The sequence below is a fragment of the Salvia hispanica genome, chromosome 2, assembly GCF_029641045.1.
Source record: "Salvia hispanica isolate PSC_SH4W2 chromosome 2, Shi_PSC_v1, whole genome shotgun sequence".
NCBI lineage: Eukaryota > Viridiplantae > Streptophyta > Magnoliopsida > Lamiales > Lamiaceae > Salvia > Salvia hispanica.
The window spans coordinates 47,213,442-47,230,292 of record NC_142693.1 but is presented as its reverse complement, the minus strand read 5'-3'; the positions used below and the strand labels follow the sequence as shown (position 1 = coordinate 47,230,292).

Genomic DNA, 16,851 nt, shown 5'->3' with positions numbered 1-16,851 from the left:
GGGTCAATTAACATATGTTAGTTGACATATTTTTCCTTTATGTTGTAGGATCTGTTATTCCAATTTGCAAGGCTTAGTTGAGGCCTTATGAAAGTAAAAATTTTCTTCCCTTGAGGAGGAAATTTCCTTTTATGAAAAGTATGCTCAAGAGGCTTGTTTTGATTGTCGATGATTTGGAAATAGGTCTAGTGGTGGGGTTGTTATTTTTCAGTCTGTTGTTTTCAACAGACAAGGTTTTCATACAGTTGATCCGTTGGATGTCAATGTAAGTATGTCTGAGGATGGGAATGTGTCAGATGATGATGAAGTATCGTCAAAGAAGAAATGCAGATGTGGCACCAAAAGGTGTGGATGTAGAACAAGGATCAGTGTCAAGTTTTTTTCTGATTGTGGTGTTAAATATTATCTTGTGCATCAATTCATTGAGGAACACAATCATGCTATGGTTGACAAAGATCATAAGCGATTTATGAAAGGTAATCGCAGTATCAAAGATGTTCATCACAAGTTTGTTGAAGATTGCACCAAAGCTAACATCGGTCCTACTTCAACTTTCACCTTATTAAAGGAGTTTTTTGGTGGTTATAATGTTGTTGGGTGTACGTTGAATGATGTTAGGAATTGTTCTCGTGATATTAAAGAGAAACTGAAAGAAGTGGATGTTCAAATGATAATAAATCAGATGCAAGAGAAGAAGAGAATTTGTGAAGGCTTTTTTTACAAATATCAATTATCATCTGATGATAATAAGTTAGTGAGCTTATTTTGGTCTGATGCTGAGTGTCGGAAACATTACCATATGTTTGGAGATGTTGTAGCATTTGACACAACATATTCGACAAACAGATAGTTTATTTATTATACTTAGTAATTGACAAACATAGTAGTTGACATGGTAGTTGACATAGGATACATTTGTACTTTCATCGTATATGATTTAATAGTTGACATAGCATATACCTATAATTGACATTGGTTATTATTAAAAATGTGTTGATGTTTTGTGTTGATCTATTTGTTCAATAGGTATCGTATGGTGTTTGGTCCATTTACCGGGAAAGACAATCACAGGTGTCCTATTGCGGTTGGAGTTGGTTTCGTATCCAGTGAGAATTGTGATGCATTTTTATGGCTTTTCACTATATTTGTTGAATGTATGGGTGTTGCTCCAAGGATCATAATCACTGACCAAGATTGGGGAATGAGGCTTGCCATTGAGAAGGTACTATCTGGTACAAGGCATCTTTGTGCATGTGGCATATTATGAGGAAGTTGTTTGAGAAGATACCTAAATCTATTTCTGATAGAGAAAAGTTTAGTAAGGAGTTTAAGGCTTGTGTTTGGTCAGAGTTGTTAGATCCAGATGAGTTTGACATATTATGGACTGGTATTGTTGAAAAATATGGTGTGGAAGATCATAAATGGTTTAAGGACATGTTTGCTATTAGACATTTGTGGATCCCAGCCTACTTTAGAGATCTTCATATGGGTTATTTAATGAGAACAACATCTTTTTCAGAAGCTGAAATCAGTTTTTTTAAGACGTACTCTAAACCGTTGTTTAATTTTGCTGACTTCACTCTTCAGTATAATAATGCCATTGATGCTCAAAGGAATCAAACTGAACTGCTTGACTATTATGATTCTGTAATCTCTCAAAAATATGCCACTGATTTAGCATTTGAGAAGCAATTGGCATCTGTATACACAGATAGGATGTTCAGAGTGGTACAAGAATTGATTTCTGAGGCTGATAAGAGTTCTCGGATGATTAGCATGTCCACTTTGGATAACATTGAGGTCTTTAATGTTTCTGATGCTAGAAAGAAGACTCTCACAGTTACACATGATATAGAGACTGAGTCATATGATTGTGAGTGTAAACTATTTGCAAGGTGTGGTTATCTATGCAGCCACCTTTTCTTCGTCCTCAGAAACAAAGATGTCAACAATATTCCAGAGAAGTATGTTGGTAACCGGTGGCTGAAAAGTGAATTATTAAAGGCAATTCATGGTCTCACGAGTGATGAAAGTGCTTCTGACAAAGGTATGTGAACTATTTCCTATATTTAAGTTTATTTGGCACATGTTATATAGGTTGTTGACATGGTATTTTTTATCAGAAAAGTGTATCTAACAAAAATACTCATGTTTTGTATATTTCAGTTTTGTTGACATAAACTATATAGTCTGTTGACATGTTACAAATTTACTGTTCATATAATTTATATAGGATATTGACATGTTATATGCTTGCATGTTCTAACAGGTGTCATGGACGTTACTTTTGTCTATATCAACGTGCTTTTAAGAATAAAAATCATCTGATTGCTTTGGATTATTTGCTTGCGGGTATTGGTCCACAAATTTTTACTGATGACACTACTGGATCTTCATCAGTTGATAAAAATGATTCAATCAAGAGCATATATGGTATAGCTGTACCTGAAGAAATACCTGCACATGCTCCAGATATGGTTAGTACAAAAGGAGGTGCAAGTGACAAGAAAAGCAGGATTAAATCGAGCATATAGAAAGCAATTGAAAAAGAAAATAAACTTCATAGGCGTTGTGGAAAGTATCATAAAGTGACTGATCATAATGCCAAAAATTGTGGCAGAAAGTAGACATAATTGTTCATTTTTAACAAGCAAGAGTTGTTTTTTAGTTGTTAACATATACTACAAGTTATTGACATTTTCTTATTAGTTGTTGATATTTGATTTTGCTCTCTATTGACATCTATTGTATGATTTTCTTTTTTAATTTTAAGATTTTCTTTTTGAGTTGTACACACTTTATACAAGCTGTTGACATTTGGTTATAAGTTGTTGACATTTCAATACAAGTTGGAGTCAAGCTTGCTTCCGTGCTCCTTCATGTTTTTAAGGTTGATTATAATTACAAATCATGTCAACTATATATACTAGCCATGTCAACAACTAATATAATTATGTCAACTACGGTACATATCATGTCAACTACACGTACAAATCATGTCAACTATGTTACAAGCCATGTCAACTACACATAGAAAACATGTTAACAACAATTTTAAGTCATGTCAACTACACGTACTAGCCATGTCAACAACTAATATATTCACATTGTGTCCACGGCGAATACCAGTCATGTCAACTACTGTACATATCGTGTCAACTACACGTACAAGTCATGTCAACTATGTTACAAGCCATGTCAACTACACGTACAAGTCATGTCAACTATTTACAAGCCATGTCAACTACACATAGAAAACATGTCAACAACAATTTTAAGTCATGTCAACTACACGTACTAGCCATGTCAACAACTAATATAATTATGTCAACTATGGTTCACATCTTGTGAACGACACATACCAGTCATGTCAGTTACTGTACATATCGTGTCACCTACACGTACAAGTCATGTCAACTATGTTACAAGCCATGTCAACTACACGTACAAGCCATGTCAACTACACTTTGAAAACATGTTAACAACAATTTTAAGTCATGTCAACTACACGTACTAGCCATGTCAACAACTAATATAATTATGTCAATTTTAATTTTATTTTTTTATTATAATATTTGTTTTCCAAGTTGTTGACATTTTATACAAGTTGTTGACATTTTGTTATAGGTTGTTGACATTTCAATCAAGTTGTTGACATTTCAATACAATTTGTTGAACTGATTAACATTTGTTATAACTGCTAGTTTCAAAAGTCAGAATGCACAATAATAATTTTAAAACCCATCAAAAAATAAGTTAACATCAAACATTAAAATCAATTTTTGGTCACTTCCTGTTTCTACGACTAAACAACCTCTTGTACTTGTTGTTTAGCTTAAGCAATTTAACCATATTTGCTTCCATCCAATCATGAGCCAGTTCTAACATTGGCAACCTCTGGTTATTGTAAATTGATGCAATGATCGTGCAACAATATCTTCCCCTAAGTACTTGGAGAATCTTTACACTACGTGCAGAGACGCCGATATCCCATTCACTGCCCTTTTTCCCAACATAGGTCTCCATGTGCCTCATCAAATAGACACCGCAATCCTTTATGTTTGTGCTTGTCGCCCATTCTTAAGTCAGAAAGTTGAATGAAGACTTGTTTATATTTTCTGAAAGATCTAGCAATTTCTTCTCTATGAAGTATGCTTCAAACATATCTTTCTGCAAAATATATAAATTACTAAATTAAACTACACATACAAAGCATTTCAACACAATGTAGAAGTTATGTCAACCAAATGTAGAGAATATGTCTATAACATAGATAAAATCATACCATTAAGCCAATATCAATGTCATACTTTTTCAACGGATCCGTATCTTTAGGTGGCTTCATATTATCTATGATCTCAATGATGTTTTTCTTCATCCAATACACTACAAGGTAGTAATGGTTATCTGCACAAACTGGGAAGAAGACCTGTATGCCATGAAAGATAAAATTATATCCATAGAACACCTGTTCATATTCTAACATAGATGTCATTGTGAGATCTTATTACCAAATCAATTTTTCTCCGGTTGAAATCTAGTCTTCTTTGAACCTCATTATCTATCTGAGAAATGAAATTCCTCTTTGTTGTCGAAGCATCCCAATTTTCCTGCCGATTTGTTACATTGAAGTTCTGCATTCAACATGTTTGGTTAGGGAGACATCTGACTCAAACATTTTACACATAATTTAAGATTACTTACACATGGAGATGTACTCATAAAAAAACGTGAAAGTGATGTTGTCGGCCTTTCATTTTCTCTGTTGTTCAGGTGTGAAGCTCATGCATTAATTACACCCACATTAATTTCTACATGGGGCTTCAGTGATAAAAATAATTCCTTGGTTTCCCAAGCAAAATCATCTTCATAAACGCATGCATTTCTGAAATGAAGTTATACAAACGACATATGAACAATATTCATAAAGTATGTTTACTGGATAGAAAACTAAAAATATTTTTTAGATCAATGAAATAATTAAATAATGCAAACTCATCTGTTCTGTTCTGTTTCTAGTATGTATTAGTAGACAGCTCTTTCATAAGCTTACAGGTACGTTTTTGTATGTATAGCTCTTATGTCAACTGGAGAACCTAGGAACATGAGACCTTTTCACTCTGGTTTCTGGCAGTGGAATCTCATACTCCCTCCGTCCCGGCTAAGATGACACATTGCTTAGCCGACACGAGATTTTAGGAGTTATTGGTTAAAGTGTTTAATTGAAGAGAGAGTATAAGTATTAAAGTAGAGAGATAAAGAAAGATGAATGTTTTAATAGGAGTGAGAAAAAGTGGTTGAGTGTATTAATTGGAGAGAGAAAGTTACCAGAAAAGGAAATGTGCCATTTTAGTTGGGACAAACTAAAAAGGAAAACGTGTCATCTTAAGCGGGACGGAGGGAGTAGAATGGAACAACAGTCTGTTGTCAGTCCAAATAAAATTCATGTTAGTTACAATTTAAAATAATGTCAACTATATATACTAGTCATGTCAAAAATTAGTATAATTATGTCAACTATGTTGCATATCGTGTCAATGGCACATACAAGTTATGTAAACTACGGTACATACTCTGTCTGCTACACATAGAACCATATTAACAACAAATATAATTCATGTCAACAACAATTATAAGACATGTCAACTACACGTATAAATCATGTCAATAACAATTATAACCAAATGTCAACCACACTTTCAAACCATTTCAACAAAAATTCAGTCATTTTATAAAAACAATATACTATTTAATCTTAGTTTCAGTTACTTTACTTTTACAATATTCTCTTTTTTCTCTTTTCCTTTCTAGGCTGATTCATTATTGTCATCACCCACTGTGTCCTCTTTTGTTCCTTCTCCTTCTTCTTCTTCAGCAGCCTATTGAATTAGTAATTTATAATTAATATCAAATTAATTTGAATTAATTCAAAATAACAAAAGACAAGATTTGGCTCACCCCTTTAGGATCAGAAACTAGCGATGTAGGGATATTTACTCAGCTTCTTTCTTCTGCCAACTGCTTGTAAATTAGTTATACAATGTTAGTATCTCAACTATAGGAGTAATCTAATGTCAACTCAGAGACACATATGCAAACAAAATGATGTACTTACTTCATCAAAGAGACGTCCATGTTTGAAAGTTGGAAACTAAGTCAAATCTTCAAGTGCTTCCTTTTTTCTTTTCAGCATTAACTATTGATTCATGGATTGTTTTCTAGTTATCAAAAGTATTAGCCTTGTCTTCAAGGAACTTGGAAAAATTAACAAACTTTTCGTTCACAGATTCAATTGGACTTGTTTGGCTTCCAAGTGCAGATCTAGCCATATCACACATCAATTTGAAAGCAAAATTAGTTTTGATGTGTGAGGGAGCTTCTGTAAAGGCCCTGACAAGATTGATCTTCCCGTAATTCATGTGATGAATGTTTTTCACTACATTCTGAATGAATTCTTTTGGGAGTAGATTCAGGGAATACCCAACACCACTGTCATCAACATCAACAATTTTTTGTTGAGGCGCCTGCTCCTCCTCGTCCTCCTCATCCTCCTCTTCCTTATCTTCCTCCTCCTCCTTCTCCTTCTCCTCTTCCTGCTCCTCCTCTTGATCCTCCTCTTGCTCCAGGTTATGGACATATCTCTTCTTGATAAGTCCTAAACCAAATTTTCCTGCAGCTATCTCTTCATTTTCTCTAGCCTGGAGATGCTCACTTGTCCACCCTTTAGTTAATGGAAGAGCGCGGGGAACTGAACGTTTAACTTTAATAACTCTATCCATGTAGCAGAGCTGCATATAAAATCAATATCAATAACAATTACAATTTATATCAACTACATATAAAACTCATTTCAATAAGTAATGTAATGCAAAATGTAAAACATACCATAAGGAAAGGAAGTGGTCCAGCAAAGGCATTCTTCTCTGTGATCGACCAATTTTGCTTTGCAAACTTGAGCACAGATATTATATACGAACACCAATTGACATTTCTCACGTTATCCAGATCATCAATTATCTCCCCAATCTTAGATTTTACCATTCCACATGTTGATTTCTCAATCAATGTTGATTCTAGTAAGGCCAAGAACATTCTCTTGAACTGTCTTCCTCCTTGAAGATCTTATAACATAACATATTCAACAGCGTTATGGTTCACGCTTCCTGGTTTCGTACCACATTGTTTTGCTATATCCCTCATGGAAGGTGCATTACTTTTACACGTATCTCTGGAGTAAGTAATGTCTTCTCTTGGAAATCTGTATACAAGCTCCACATCCACTTCAGTGATAGTAATACTCTTCCCATTATTGAGGTTTATCTTGCACTCTTTTTCATCAAAACTCTTCAACAAAGAGAATTCCAATATGTTGGGTATGTAATCAATTTTGAAATGTAGGACGCTCTCAAAACTCATCTCCTTCACAGAATTAATATGTGCCTCATTCAGTCTGTTAATTGCATCAACAAAATACATCGACTTCCTTTTCACTAGAAGCCGTTTACTTAAGTTATTATTTCCTTCTGTCTCTTCTTTACCTTCTGTTCTGGGTCATTTTGTCTTTTGCTTCTTCTCTCAGAAGCAATTAACTGGGTCATTTTGTCTTTTGCTTTTCTCTCAGAAGAAATTAACTGTTTCGGGTCATTTCGACTTTTGCTTCTTGTCTCAGAAGCAATTAAATCTATCTTTCTCTTTTCTGGTTTAAAATCAAGCATAACAATAATGTCCAAAATAAAGTAATATTATGTCAAATGTATACATATAACATTTGAAGAGCATACATATGTTTTCTACGGCCATCCTAACAGTCATTCAAACAACCATACACTATGTCAACAATTATGTTCAACCCAGAGACATGCTAACAGCCATACATATGACAAGGGCAACCATACATGATGTTAACGATTACATAATAAAGGCAAGTACACATTTAATTCAAACAAGCATACACTTTGTGTTAAAAAATTAAAATCGAAGCCATATAATTACAAAACGAATGAAATCTTTAACCTAAATTAGTCGGTTCAATGGTTTTTTTTATTCTGGACGCCATTTTTCCAGCGACGGTCGACGGTTCATTGGATTCCATGGTATTTTTGTAGTTCGGTTGTCATTGCTAAAACTTACAATTGTTTCAGAAACCTAGAAAATTTATTTGTCTAGGAGATGAAATTGTCTTTTGATTTGTAGATGAAGGGTTACGAAATGAAAAAGAGTCAATTTTTTAATTCTTTAGAGTTAAAGATTTTTGAGAGAGTAGTTGGAAGAAAAATTGATTACAACTCTGCTTTTGAGAGAGTGTATTTTGAAATGAATTTATTTTCCGGCAATTAATTTATTAGACAATAATAAGAAGTTAAGGACTTAACTTTGCTTTTAAGGAAGGAAGCTTTATAAAAAATTTGAACTGCCATATTTTTTTCCGCCATTTTATTAGAGAAATGAATAGTTGACATATTAATACAAGTTGTTGACATTTGATATTTTGCCTATTGATATGAGAATTATTTAGTTGTTGACATTTCTTACACTTTATTGACACTTTCTTATTTGTTTCTGACATTTGATTTGTTGTCTATTGACATGTATTTTATGACCATAATTCATGAACATGTGTCAATTAGAGGGAAAAAATTGTTTGTTTTAATTATACGTGTTTTTTTTAGTTGTTAACATTTTCTATGAAGGCTATTGACGAGTTGTTAACATTTTGTTTATCAGTTATTGACATTTGATAAATAGGCTATTGTCAATCTGTTGAGTTTTTTGCTATAATCTGATGAGTTTTGATATACAAGCTATTGAAATTTATTGTATGATAATGATGCTAGAACTTGTGTCAAATTAAAAAAATAAGGAAAAACAGTTGTATATTTTTTTATTTAAAAAGATTTTATTGAGTTGTTGACATTTCAATTCAAGTTGTTGACATATTCTTATAGACTGCATGATTCAAAAATTAGTTGAGATAATTGTTTTACATATCCATCTAAAAAATATGATAACATCAAATATTCAAACCACTTTTTGTTCAAATCAGAATAAAACAGTTGTTTACTTCTTGATTCTTCGGCTAAACAATTCCTTGTACTTATTCTGTAACGCAGGCAATCTTTGCTTGTTTCCATTCATCCGGACGTCAGCATCGTGTATCATATCCATACACTTCTTGTTTCTCTCTGATGTAAGCATTGTTTCGCAATATCTTCCTCTGAGTATCTGTAGAATCCTTAAGCCACGTGGAGAAAAGTCGACATACCATTCTATTCCCTTTCTGCCAAAGTAAGTTTCCATATGTCTCATCAAATATATACCACTGTCTTCTTTATTGGTGCTTGTTGCCCAATCTAAAGGAACAACTTTGTATGGAGACTTCTTTATATTTTCTGATAGCTCTGATATGTTCTTCTCTTTGAAGTATGCCTCAAACATATTGATACGCTAGGATTTTGCACGGTTTTAAGGCCATTATTTGGACCGTTTTTAATGTCAAAGTTGCATTACATGTCCATTATTTGCATATTTTATCTATTTTGGTATTTTGACATGTTTTGTGAGAAATGTGCATATTTGAGCCTAAAAAGGGAGTAAAAACCCGAAGTAGGAAATCTGGAGCTTCTCCGGCGACCGCCGCAACACTTTCGGCGACCGCCGGCGCTTAGCGGTGACAAAGGCATGCCTGGCGACCGCCGGGAAGTGCGTGGCGACCGCCACAAAGAGTCAGAAGCTTCTAGACTGCGCGCGGCGACCGCCGGCCAAGGTCCGGTGGCCCGCCACAAAAATGCGGCGCGCAACAGCTGTCTTCAAACTAAATTTGCCGGCGATCCTGAAGTACGATCAGGGCGTTCTAAACACAATTCTCTTTGTATTGAAAAGAGCGTCAAGATGGTACAAGAATCACCTCAATCGGAGTTCTGTGGAGAGAGTTGTGGCCGTTCTACCAAAGTCGCGCAAAGCTGCCAGCTGCAGTCTAGGCGGAAATTTGAAGAATGGGGAACGAAAATTACATCTTTCCTAATGCTTGGAGGAAAATTATTACCAAATTTAAATCCTTCTGAAGCATATATATACCCCATAACCTCATTCATAGAATTCAACCCTTCCATAGCCTCCGAAAAGGGGAGCTTTCATAGCTCCTCCTCCAACCCTAATCTTTCATCTTATTTTTGCCAAATACTTCTATAGCATAAATTTGCGAGTTCTTCATTGTGCAAGGGGTTAGAGAAAGAAGCAAGAACATCAAGAACGACAAGGATTCAACCTACGGGTTTTATTTGCTTTAGTTTTATGTTCCAATTGTTTTCACTCCAATATATGTTTTTAGCTTATTCAATTATGTCTAACTAAATTCATAGGATTCTTTGGATGTGTTAGTAACTTTTATTGGTTTATACAATTCATTTTTCTATTTAATATCCGTTTTATTTTACTTTGTTTCTTCCCTAAGTAGTTGACGGACTAGGTTTCAGTCGGGCGTGTAAATGCAGGGGTGTATCCAACTGATCAGTATAAGATTCCTAACCTAGTTGAGTCGTTGGCACGACAACCTAACCTGGTGTCAAATAAATTTCCTCAACCCACTTCTACTGGCTAGTATAGTGGAGGTAAGGGTCGAATCCCACAAGGATGGACACGTTCGGATAACTGTGGTGATATTCCTGGGTGTTTTTGGTTAGCTACCACGATTTTGGGGTTGAGACTCTACCTAGACGAGAAATAAAAATGGTACTCTACTGACTAGTAGGCGTGAAAATGACAGACATGTGGTTGTATTCATGAAAATAGGGGACAATGTATCTAAGAGACATGTGAAAAGTAAACAGTTACTAAAAGAGGAAACTTAGACAACATGGTATATCTGGCAGCTGGTTGGCTTTCTGACAGGTTTGGAAGGTACAACTGAAAAGTAAGAGACAAAAGCAAAAGCAACTAAAAATCAAAAGTGGTCCAAGGCAAAAGTTGATTTTGACGTTTTCTTCTTCACCAAGTATTAACAGAAATCATATGAACACAAACTCCATGACAAAACTCAGATTCATGAATTCAAACTCAAGACCCATTAATTAACATGCTTAACTTAAGATGAACAGCTGAAACTGCAGATTACTTCTACTGACTAACATGCAGGGTGATGTTCACAGCGTAAAACAAAACTTATGCACGAAAACTTAAACCTAGACATAACTACAATTTTCGATCAACAACTTCAGATCTAGCCTACTCGAAGGAAAACACATGCACACACTTAAAAATGAAAAGCGATAACTAAATCTAACTTCCCTAGGCAGAATGAAGCAAACTCAAACCAAAGAGACATACGAAATAAAAACTTCATGACTTAAACGTTTGGATCTTCACCAAGTACTTCAAAAGACAACAAGATAAATGTTTGCAACAGATCCAACGAAGAAAACAGGTAAAAATTAAACTAGAAAGAATTAATGATTGTTTTGCCATTCCGGGCGATGATACTGCTATACTACTACGGTAAACTGGCTGGAACGGTAGAATGATGATTTCTCCGATAGACTCTTGGACGTCAAGTGACCATAGCTGTGGCGAGGAACGAGAGACTGGATAATACTGAAGGACTGATCTTCTAGAGAGAATTCTACTAAGTGTGAAGAGTGAACGACCCGAGTGTGTGTTTTTTCTCTCCAAGTGGCTTCTTTTATAGGGAGGCTTGCCCTTGCTTTTAGGGTAGACTTCCTTCTCAATTTCACTTTTCTGCCCTTGTTAATGATCATCCCAGCTATCCTTCTTCTCCATCTCGAGCCTTTTCTCTGGCATGCATGCTGGTCAGTATTGCACCCTTCTAGCGCTTTTTCACCTTGCGTCGCCTGAATCGTCTCCTGGCTTGGATCCCTTAATCCTACACACTTGAGCAACTATTTTGCAGATAATACATGCATTTCACGACATACTGACCAGTAACCAAGGCTTCGAATACGACTTATCAAACTGCTCACACTTACCACGTGCTTGTCCTCAAGCATGAAGACAAACAAAAAGAAATAAGTCGAATTCGAGCCTGGTTACTCCCCCTGACCGACTCTACCTAACCTAGACTCAAAACTCTGCCATAAAGAAACACACAACGACACAACACATAAACATATATAAAATAACTCAAACACATAGAACAGGCTATATTTTCAGTCATCCCTCCCCTTGGAATCAGGTGCAATCCGGCCTTAGACAGCCTTGAACTTCCGCCGCCCCCCTTTTCCTTCCTAGTCAGTATATCCGCTTGTCAGGATAACCCAATTCTAGGCCAAACACTGGATTCACTCAGTCACTCATTCCTCACAGAGGATGTTAGGATTGTTTTCTCTCAATGCTTAACCACACATGTTTCGTACTCAGATCTCACGCGCAGTTCCTGACGGTCTTTAGGGCTTGTAACATGGCTATTGGTTTGTAATGTTTGGCTGGTGGTTCCTAAGGCTCTAAGGTTCAAAAACTAACTACTTATTTTGATGTGGGAGAACTGTGTGCATTTAGGCTTCTGGCTATGGCTTCTTCTTCAGCTGGACAATTTCTGACATTGGCTTCCAACTGGTCATTAGCTTCCTTGTGGCTTCGCCACCCTTATACCTTCTTATATTTTTGGATCTGGAATTTTTCCAGATCGATTTTCTCCTTTTTTTCTTTTTCTCCAGCTGGTTCTTTTCGTATGTCCACCTGGGTAGTTGCTTCATTGCCTTATGCCTTGCACACACACAGTCCTAGTGGCTGATGGGTTATTTCGGGGTGCAGATCATGTTAGAAAATGGGGTTCCAAGGGTAGGATCAGGTTTTTTTTTTTGGGTGGTTTCCTACTGCTTTCAGGGTTTGCTACACGCGGTCACCTTGCCCTAGACATCATGTGGTAGCCACTCTTCTTTTTTTTTTCCTGTGTTTAGTGGAAAGTAGTTCCACTTTGGGCTTCTAACTTACCTTTTAAGAGAGCTTTCATGTCTGACCTAAGGAATGAGTTTTTTCCTTCATACTTGCATCATCTATATGACTAGGAGCTACTGTGGGGGGTGGTTTCTGTTTTCCAGCATGTCTTATCCGCCTCAATTCCCTTCACCGTCAGTTTGAGGCAGTTGAGTTTTAAGCCCATTCATAAAAACACATAAATCCTAGACCTAAACAAACCTTAAAAATACTAATCATGCACTGACTCAAATAACACATATATATATGTCATACTGGCCATTTGCTCCCCCCTCTCCCTTCACAAGTGTCTGCCCCAGATACGGGCTGTAAAGTGAAAAATGGGAATTTTGCTAGTATGACAGACACACATTTATAACAAACACATACTATATCTAAAAACTTCTCACACTTAGGCTATGCAATAGGCTAAGTGGGAGAGTTTTAGATATGTACATAGATTTAATAAAACAGAACAGAATATTACAAAACATGATATATAAACATATAAACTCCTCACACTTAGACTACGCAGTAGGCTAAGTGTGAGTTAACATGCGTATGACTGAGCACAAAAACATAAACAGAACACATGCACCAAAGTAGCAAACCCTTTACTTCTCACACTTAGACTATTAGATAGGCTAAGTGTTATGAATGGGGTTTGCACACATAACTACACATAAAATTTTTCCTAGATAGCAAAAGTGATAAAAATAACTAAAAATTGAAAATTAAAAAGAATACTAACTGGTCATTAGGGGGGGGGGGGGATCGTTCAGACATTCCTCCTGCTCCTCCTTGGTGCAGGGGTCTGTGCAGGTGGTTCCTTAGGTTCCTCTCCAGTGGATTCCGGTTGGTTGTCTTCTGCATACTCTGATTCATCACCTTCTTCTTCCTCAGGTTCGGTGGGTGCATCATTATGGCCTCCATGGCCACTTGTTCCAGCTCTTGTGCTTACCTTTCCTTTCGCTAATTCTTTAAGTACACTCTCCATCAGGATCGTCAGCCTTGCCATCTCTGCCCGTGATTGTCTGTTCTCTTCTGCCAGCTCGGTTACTGTCCTCTCCAGACTTTCTTGCCTCAGCCTTTGCGCTTGTTCGTTTTGCCCAACTTGCCCCAACCAGGGGCTTCTCCCATCGGGTAGAACTGAGGGACTCCTTCTCGGTAGTATACAATGTTTATGCGGACGAAGAAGGGTATATCAAACAGGCCAGGAGAGTCGACCATGTACATCGGAGATAGGTCGTCTTCCTCTGTTATGATGATGTTGTTGCGCACGAAGGCTCCTAGTATGTTGCAGAGGGACAAGTTCCTAGCTGGGTAGCTGGGTGGGTGGCTATCAGGTGGAATTGGTAGGCTGTCCAGATTCCCAAATGCAGCCTTCTTCCGCGATTAGCGCACCACACCTTGTACAATTCGGTCATAGAAGTTCTGGCGGCTGAATTACTCTGTCCTAGTAAGTTGTAGCCTAAGTAGAGTTGCACCAGTCTGAGCATGGAATTGTTGAAGTGGGTGGATCTAGATGTGGTGGAGGCGAACTGACCAGCATCGGAGTGGGTTAGCTCCTCCCAGGCTTCTTGGGGTTCAAAGTCTACATGGCGCCTTGGTATCCCCCTTTCTCGGTGTCTCCATTCCGGTCCTATAGCCTCCTCCAGGCTACACATCCCCAATCGCACGGTCCATTCGATTAGACTCATGGACAGTTCTCCACCGAATATTCTGAAGGAAATTGACACTTCGTCTAGGTCTGTTGTGACTTGGAATCTAAATGTAGTGAAGAATTCCTTGGCTAATCTTACTGATATCTCTGGGTCCCTATTCTCCAACAGCCACTCAAAACCCAATGCTTCCATATTGGCCAGGAAAGAATCACGCACAGATAACTCATCCAGAGAGGGTATGTGGAGTAACTTTCCACATTTGACTTGCTTGTTTCTATCTTTCTTGTCGTCAAATGCATCTTGAAGCTTCTTGGTGTTGTAGTGCTTCATGTCCTCCATAAGCTCATAAGTAAGCTCTACCCGCCACCGTCGGTACACAATCCTCTCTACCGGCGGGTGGACTAGTTCTTGGTGGTTATCGGGGAGCTGCTGCTCATGGTACTCCTCTCCTTCTAGAGAGATATCACTCTCTGACTCTGACTCTTCGCTGGAAGTGTAGTCATTGTCACTCAACATCCTTCTCTCTTCTGTCTCTTTGATCACTATGCCGGTATTGGCTGTGCGCTATTTCTTGATGACTTGCTTCTTCTTGGCAGAGGCTTTCCCTTTTCTTTTCCTTTCCTGGATGTACTTGTCTTCATTTTCCTCTGCCTTTGCTTCTTCGTCGGCTTGTGTTGAAAGGTCCTCCTGAGCAGTAGGCTCGGTTACCATGCGGGTACTAGTATCACTTCCTATCGCTTCCTCCCAACCTACTGACTCTGATGCAAGGTCCAGACCCTCAGCCACCTTGTCAGCCTCTTCCTTCTGGTCAGTCGGCATTGATGAAACTGTCCCTGTTGCATTTGGGTGTCCTTCTGGCTAGTTGTCGAGGGCTCCTCCCTATGTTTTGTAGGAGTAGTCTTCTCGTCTTCGCTAGAGACCCCCACTGCATCTGCTACTGTGTTTGCTCCTGCCTTGTTGGACTTCCATTTTCCTAAGCATCTCTGTCACACTCTTTTTGGTTTCTGCCTTTCTGCCTTGGGGTCGTTCTTCAACACTAGCCTCCTCTTGACTAGCTTTGGTTTAGACACTGTTGAGGCTTCCTCTGGTCGTTTTTCGGTCTCTTCTTTTGTTTACTGCCTCTCCTCTTCACATTGTTTCTGTTCTTTGGTTTGTACTTCTCTCATTTCCTCCACTGGCTGGTGGACCACCCCCTCTGATTCATCTACTACCATGATTGTTTTCCCTCTTCCTATTGCCTGGGATGCGAGGTCCAGTACCTCAGCCACCTCCTCAGGGTTTACCACTATCCTATCTCCTCCGCCCAAAACCGTTTGGAACTCATCATCCGTCATTAGCCCTTGCTTCTGAAGGTACTAGAGTAGACGTGCAGTTTTGCAGTGTGTATTGTCACTCGATCTAACAGGTCCAGAGGATTCGACTAGACTTCGAAGGCTAGAAGATCATGAAACTATCAGAAAGGGGTCGTTGGATGCTCTCTATTCCTTCAAAAAACCTCAATCCACTATACTATAACTTAGCACAGGGAAGTAAAGGATCGATCCCACGAGAACGAAGGTGTTATGAAACTGCATTTAAGGATGTTTTGAGAAAAAAGGTTTTGGCTGCTGCCACGCAATTTTGTGGGTCGAGAACTTATAACTACTGGGTTTGAGAGATAGAAAAACTTTACTCTACCTACTGGGTCTAAGAAACGAAAGCGTACGGAACATACATGACTTAGAGAAACTGAGATAGTTTAAAGTTCTAAGACAACTGGAGCAAGCTTAACTTGACAGACTTTCCTAATTTGGACAGACAAGCATAAAGCGAAAAGTAGAGACAAGTTTCCTTAAACTACCAGGGACTGGAAAAGCACGCAGAAAAGTAAAAGGACAAAGCAGATCGTACTGACTAGGGGACAATGCAGAAAAGTAAAGTACATGCTGAAAAGTGCTGACATAAAGCAGATCTGGTTCTAACTACCAACAACTTCATCTTCTTCGGGAATCAAACGAGAATAGCAGATAAAACAGAGTATTAAACACCATGAAAACAGAGCAAACCTTAGATCTAGACTAAAAATGAGAAATTAAAGCCTAAACTAACAGATCTCTGCTACTGGACCTAAAGGATGCAGAAACTAAAAGTAAACAGCCATAATCATGCACAACGTAAACAACAAACACCAAATACACGAAACTCCAACTCAAATACACCATGATTCAACAACTACAGACATCTCCATATGCACATCCCCAACCTCCAACAACAAACCAACAGA

At 37.7% G+C, this 16,851-nt stretch overlaps 1 protein-coding gene and 1 pseudogene across 1 annotated transcript; one reads left to right on the top strand and one right to left on the bottom strand.

Annotated features, from left to right (window-relative positions):
* Nucleotides 1-1,485: 1,485 nt before the first annotated feature.
* Nucleotides 1,486-2,534, top strand: LOC148932557 (protein FAR1-RELATED SEQUENCE 9-like). Its single transcript, XM_089065152.1, has 2 exons — nt 1,486-2,051; nt 2,234-2,534. Exons 1-2 carry the CDS (start codon nt 1,486-1,488, stop codon nt 2,532-2,534), a joined length of 867 nt encoding a protein of 288 aa, XP_088921278.1.
* An 11,168-nt stretch (nt 2,535-13,702) lies between these two features.
* LOC148932556 (uncharacterized) lies at nt 13,703-15,407 on the bottom strand (annotated as a pseudogene).
* Between the last annotated feature and the right edge of the window lie 1,444 nt (nt 15,408-16,851).

Coding starts and splice junctions, on each gene's coding strand:
- LOC148932557 (XM_089065152.1), top strand. CDS start 1,486: ATGGGTTATTTAATGAGAACAACATCTTTTTCAGAAGCTGAAATCAGT. Junction 2,052..2,233: donor AGTGCTTCTGACAAAGGTAT/GTGAACTATTTC, acceptor TAATTTATATAG/GATATTGACATGTTATATGC.